The sequence below is a fragment of the Electrophorus electricus genome, chromosome 5 (assembly GCF_013358815.1).
Source record: "Electrophorus electricus isolate fEleEle1 chromosome 5, fEleEle1.pri, whole genome shotgun sequence".
NCBI lineage: Eukaryota > Metazoa > Chordata > Actinopteri > Gymnotiformes > Gymnotidae > Electrophorus > Electrophorus electricus.
Genome location: NC_049539.1, coordinates 13,186,890 through 13,192,889, shown reverse-complemented (window position 1 = coordinate 13,192,889; position 6,000 = coordinate 13,186,890). Strand labels below are relative to the sequence as shown.

Here is a 6,000-nt window from a genome sequence, read left to right as displayed (position 1 = left end):
TTAGCTGGACTTCTATGGAGAGCTTCTTTTTAATTAAAATCCTTAAAGAGCTCAACATGGTGTCATTAGTCTACGTTGACAGGTTTCACTTTCTTGTTGTCTTCTCCTTCAGGTTTTATGGCAGATTAGACACCATTTGGTGCACTTACAGTACACAGTCATTCAGTTCAGTCTAGTTCTAGTGTGCATGCCACACAGCTGTTCCAGTTAAATGCATATAAAGACCAAACTGTATTAGGTCACATCCCATGTAAACAGTTGACCCCAAATTTTCAGTCGGAATGATTTCAGCCAGCATTACAAGTCAGCTATTGCCAAAGTTGTAATGTTTTAATGAACAAATCAGTAAACACCTCTCTGTCTCCCTGTCTTCGCTTCTCTCATTCTCTCTCTGTCTCTCTCTCTGTAGGACTACGCTGAAAAAGAAACAGCCATAGCCAGGGCCCTCGAGGACCTGAAGGCCAACTTCTACTGCGAACTCTGTGACAAACAGTACCACAGACACCAGGAGTTCGACAACCACATCAACTCGTACGACCACGCACACAAACAGGTAAGACGATCGCAGCCACGGGCCTAAACAAACAGCCGACAGGGCCCACCCTCCCCGGCCACGCGGTTCAGCTCACCCCCCCCTTCCCCACCAGATCATCCATGGCTCACAATAACCAGCGCAGCGTTCGCTCTGGATCAAATCCAGGGGGTTAGCCGTGTTTACCGACGCCAGCAGAGAGTTGAAATGCGTGGACCTTTGTGCGCAGCGTGCCCACCCATTTCCTGCCCGTGTTCCGGACGAGTGCTCTTCAGGCGCCCACTGGCGCTTGGTCCTCCGACAAGCGACCGTACGAGCAGCAGACGAACCCACTGGATTCCCCTGTAATGGCAGGCGCGCCGAGAGCGTAGCCGAGTCCCTTGTTAGAGCCGAGCTTGTCCGGCGGCGTGGCGGCGTGGCTGCAGCGGCTTCCCTCTGCAGCTCTGTCGAGCCGACACGCCTCGGCGGATTTCTTTCCACGGGCGCAGGGAGCCGGCGGTCAAAGAGAGGAGAGTGAGAGAGAGAAGGGACGAGGAGCAAAAACACTAAAAGAAGAGGAGTGGGACGGGTAAGAGTGCGGGGGATGAGCCTGGCCACGCTGCAGGTGGCGCGTCCGACTTCGGCTGCCCGTCTGCGTGGCATCTGAGATTAAGCATGTTTCCAGCCGCCAATAACTGCCTGCGCCCGTCCAGCTCCGCCCCCTGCCCAGGCGTGCTGGCATGAAAATGCAATCGCGGGGGTTTTCCTGCCAGCCACGCTGTGTCAGGTGCGGTAATTACACACTGCCAGGGATGCGATCGTAACCCACGGTGCCGCGGTTCGGTTTGTATGTCTCACAAGGAGTAGGCCTTCCTACTCATTAGAGGGAAAACATGAATTAAGAGTTACATAAGCATAACGCTAATGTGACAGTTCAGGCAGGGGTGACGGAACAAGACCTGAGAGACAGAAACCGTGAGAGAGAGATAGTGAGTGGGAGAGAGAGAGAAGTAGCGCAATCGGAGAGATGTAGAGAGAAGAGAGGAGGAGGAGAGACACAGAGGAAGCGAGAGAAATAATGATTGGGAAGGAGAGAGTGATAGAAAGAGAGAGAGAGAGAGAAAGGAGGAATGTTTGTATTGTACGGCGGAGAGTAATTCAGACAGCAGCGAGGCGAGCGCGAACACGTGCTCGTGCTGCGCTTTTTGGTCCGCCACACACCCGAGCTCGGCTCCAGGATTGCATCGTGGGTGGATAACTTCACGTTTGCGGCCCGCACAGATGTGTCTGTTCTGGTTAGTCAAGGCCGGTGAATCACAGATGAAAGACGACAGCTTAGAAAGAGCATTCCTAATCAACTCATTCTACAGCCCGTTTTAGCACCAGTGCCGACCATTTTGGAGAACTTTTCATTCGCTGTTTACTTAGACGAAATCCAATGGGATGACGTGCATGATTATCACGTGTGTTCGATATTACAGTACAATATAAATAGCAGCTTTGAGAAATTGCATTAATAACATTTTTGACACTGTAATCTGGACCTCTGCACAGGATTATTGCATTACAACGCAAAAAATATGTGCTAAAGATTATTTTAACCATTATTATCTCATGATAACTGGTTGTATTCAAGTAGCATTCAAAAGCCAGTGCTATCTGAAATATAAACAAATAAACTGCCCCTTTATTAGCCATACAAACACAAGTGTTAGATTGACTCCTCCCACGTGGCCTCAAATGGGTTCAAATGAAACCTGTAGGACAGGACCGAATGGACAGCTTGGTTCAATTAACCCCGTGTCCGTGCATCTCACCACAGCCTGTGGTGGGTTCGGCCGCTCCGTACACAGCGGTAACCCAAGCAGCTGTCCGGAGCGGTTTGCTCCTGAAATCCTGCTCCTTCTATACATCTCCTTTACCGTGTCCCAAAATAAAATACCTGCATGGATCAGTGAGAAGCTTTCCAAAGAAAGATTAAAAGTAAGAACACGCCTTCAATAATCGAAAAGCCTGGAAAGCATTTGTAGGTTACTCATTAGGAATGGATGCCGAGCCAATCCCCCAAGATGCCTTGTGCAGCTTGTAAGAAGCAGCGAGCGTATCCTGCCAGAGGATGGTTGGTGTGTGTGGGAACAATAACATTACTGCCTCCATCTAATATTGGGGCAGAGGGGTTGGTGGGAAGACACAAACTCAGAATATTCTCAGTGTATCAGAAAAATGAGAGAGAGAGAGAGAGAGAGAGAGAGAGAGAGAGAGGGAGGGGGAGGGAGAGCAATAGAGAGCGATACTGAAGCAACACTAGACCTAGGCCAGTTGTGTAACCCTGTCCCACTGTAGAGATGTCGTGCTTTGATGGATGATGCAAAACAGAACACACACACACACACACACACACACACGCACGCACAAACACAAACGCACACAAGCAGGTTCTTGATGAAAACCATCAAAGCAGCAACAGAGCATCTCAGCAGACAGCAAATGCTCTGGCCTCAAGGGAAGCGGAAGCGTGAGCCCTGTCCAGCACTAGCCGAGGATGGGGAACACACACTCCCCCTACAGGGCAGCCGTGGAATGACGGCCAGGTGCTGGGCGGGCTGCTTAGGACTGGTGATCTGAACAGACACCTACTTAGCAAACCGAGGAAACAAATTGGAACTGTGAAGTGAGCTCGCACAGCTTGCTGGAGATGTGGTGAATAGGTGAAAGGCAGAGTACAGCGGTCAGTGCTGAGTTTCTTCTGAGTGACCGCCATGAAGTGGACTCCAGTGACCACTGCAAGATGGTCCGTGAGCTATCGGGAAAGTGCAGGGGCAGATCGGTGGAGAGGTGGGGAGAGCAGGTGGAGAGGGGGTGAGGACTCCTCCATCCAACCTTGCTGCTGTCCAGTGCCGAGGAACAACGCTGCATCTTTCAGTGCCCACAGAGTCCCTAATCATTTAGCGATACGAAAAGTGTGTGTGTGTGTGTGTGTGTGTGTGTGTGTGTGGCTGTCTATCATCATGCATCTCCAGTGTGTAAGAGGTTCTGTCAGTGAGACTTTCATGAAGCACGCTGTCATATCAGTCTAAATGAGACTAAGAGTAGGTGACAGACAGACAGACAGACAGACAGACAGATAGATAGATAGAAAGAGGGAGAGAAATAGAGAAGAAAAAGGGAAGAATTATCACAGGAAGAATTCACCCGTCAGTACTACTTTATAAGTTTAAAAAGTTCTCAAGCACACTAGGGAGGGAATCCCCTGTTTGTCTCCCATACTCTGGAAGTGGAGAGAGAGAGAGAGAGAGAGAGAGAGAGAGCGCCTGCAGATATGGGTTTCAGGCTCATCTATATTTCATAAGCCTCAGTCACCGAGGGCCGTTCTGGATTCTCCATCCCTCCCTCCCTCCCTCTTTCTCTTTCTCTGTCTCTCTCCTTCTTTATCCTCTGCTTTTCTTTCTCTCTCTTGCCCAGGAAGTGCTGGCTCCGGCTCACCCGTGCACGTTTGCGTGCGTGCGCGCGCGCTCTACTATAAAAAGCAAAGGGCCTGCTTAATGTTTAATAAATAGCCAAGGGAGTGGTAGCAGCCGAGTGAAGGGGCCTTCCTCGGGGCGTTTAGCAGGGCTGACGGGGCTGGCTGAAGCAGACGAGGAGAGGATATGTATTTTTAACAGCACACAAAGCTGTTCGTTTGTCCTTCCTCAAGGCGACCTGCGTGTGGGCGGGTGAAAAGTGGAAAGTATTTAATAACTAGCAGCAAGCATCCCCCCTCCCAATCCCCAGCCATGACTAAGAATAACCCAGTGGATTAAACCGAATCACAAAGGGACTCTGGGATGCTTTGAGGTGCCTCACGAACGGGTCAACAACGGACCTCTGCCAACTTTCCAAGCCCAGAAGGATTTGAAACTTGTTTTCCAGACAGAGGCTTCCAGAGTTCCCATCACTGCTCGGGGACACTTGCGCTGCACGGCAACAGAATAAAACCTCCCAACACTTCACATCTGTCCACACGTACAGTGGTAAACAACTCATATTTGTTTTTATCAGCTTCTAAAAAACACTTACCTGCAGACGTGTGCTGGTGTACTGCAAATCACCGGGTCGAACCCTACAATATCATGTGACTGCAGGCTCTGTCACTGTCTGCCTGTCTGCCTGTCTGACTGTCTGTCTGTCTGTCTGTCTGTCTGTCTGTCTGTCTGTCTGTCTGTCTGTCTGACTGTCTGTCTGTCTGCCTGCCTGCCTGCCTGTATATTGGTTAGTGAGTCATTGAGGCTTGGACGTAATTTCCAGCATATTTCTACTCTCTGTTCCTCTGCTCTGACACAGAGTGTCTGGCTGTCTGTCTGCCTGTCTGTTTGTCTGCCTGTCTGTCTATCTGTCTGGCTGTGTGTCTGCCTGTCTGTCTGCCTGCCTGACCTGAAGCTTTCAGTATCTCTCTGGATCCTCTATCGGTGTAGCTGCAGACAGCAGGGAGATTGACGGCATCAGGAGCAGCAGACGGGCTGGTGCCTAAATTATTCAGCACGTCAACATCACCATACACGATTAATGTTTCTCCGGAGCTCACCGTCCACGCGGATCAAAGCCCAGACACAAAGCTCCTTAGCGCGCCTTCCTGCAATCTCCTGCTCCAAATCTCCTCTCCAACTGTGCACTCACATACACACAGAGACACACACACATACACACAGAGACACACACACTCATGCACACACACACACACACACACACACAAGCAAGCGTCACATCAAAGAACCCCATGCCCTTATTCTCTCAGGCACCTCACATGCAAACTCATTAAAACACAGGAGCACATACATGCAAAAACACACCTCCCACAAGGTAGCAAAACACTTAACCTGACAAGCTGTCATCCTCTGAAACAATAGGGGTCTGGATGTGTGTGTGTGTGTGTGTGCGAGCAGGCAGGATTTGCCTGGCGAAACCCAGCGCCAAATCCCTTCAGCGTCAGCCAGAGGTGGAGGAGGGAAGTACTTCATGTGGATTTACCTGCCTGTCCCCAGTCAGGCTGAGTGCAGGATAATCCGCATGCTTCCGCCATCCTCCGGGGGGTGGGGGGCACGCGGTGGGCCGACTTCAGCACATAATCGACACTAAGCAGAGGTGATGGGGGCAGGTGGCCAATCTGGGCCATGCACCAGTGGAAGTGCTCCTTTAACCGCTCCCTTAGCTGAGAGCTTTCAAGACAAGATTCCAAAAGACCAGTAGTCCCGGGTGGAATCTGAAATCCCCAGGTCCCCCATCACAGATTTTCATGGGATTTCTGAGACTGCCTAACTTTTGTTATGCCTCCGTAGATCTATTCCCTTCCTCTCCCTCTCTCTCACTTGCTCTCTATCATGTCTTCCTCTGAACCTTTCCTCTCTCTATCACTCACTCACGTGTGTGTGGGTTTAAGAATCCTCTGAGATTATGTGTGCTTAAGGCAATGACCGAGTGAGTGGTTTTTTTTGTTTGTTTGTTTTTTCATTCAT

General features: G+C 50.3%; 1 protein-coding gene across 1 annotated transcript in view; it reads left to right on the top strand.

Moving 5' to 3' along the window:
* LOC113577913 (G patch domain-containing protein 8) overlaps positions 1 to 6,000 on the top strand; it is an 88,808-nt gene that overhangs the window by 68,843 nt on the left and 13,965 nt on the right. The window contains exon 2 of the mRNA XM_035526459.1: positions 410 to 553. Coding sequence (XP_035382352.1) covers positions 410 to 553 — 144 coding nt within the window. The remainder of the gene's footprint in view (positions 1 to 409; positions 554 to 6,000) is intronic.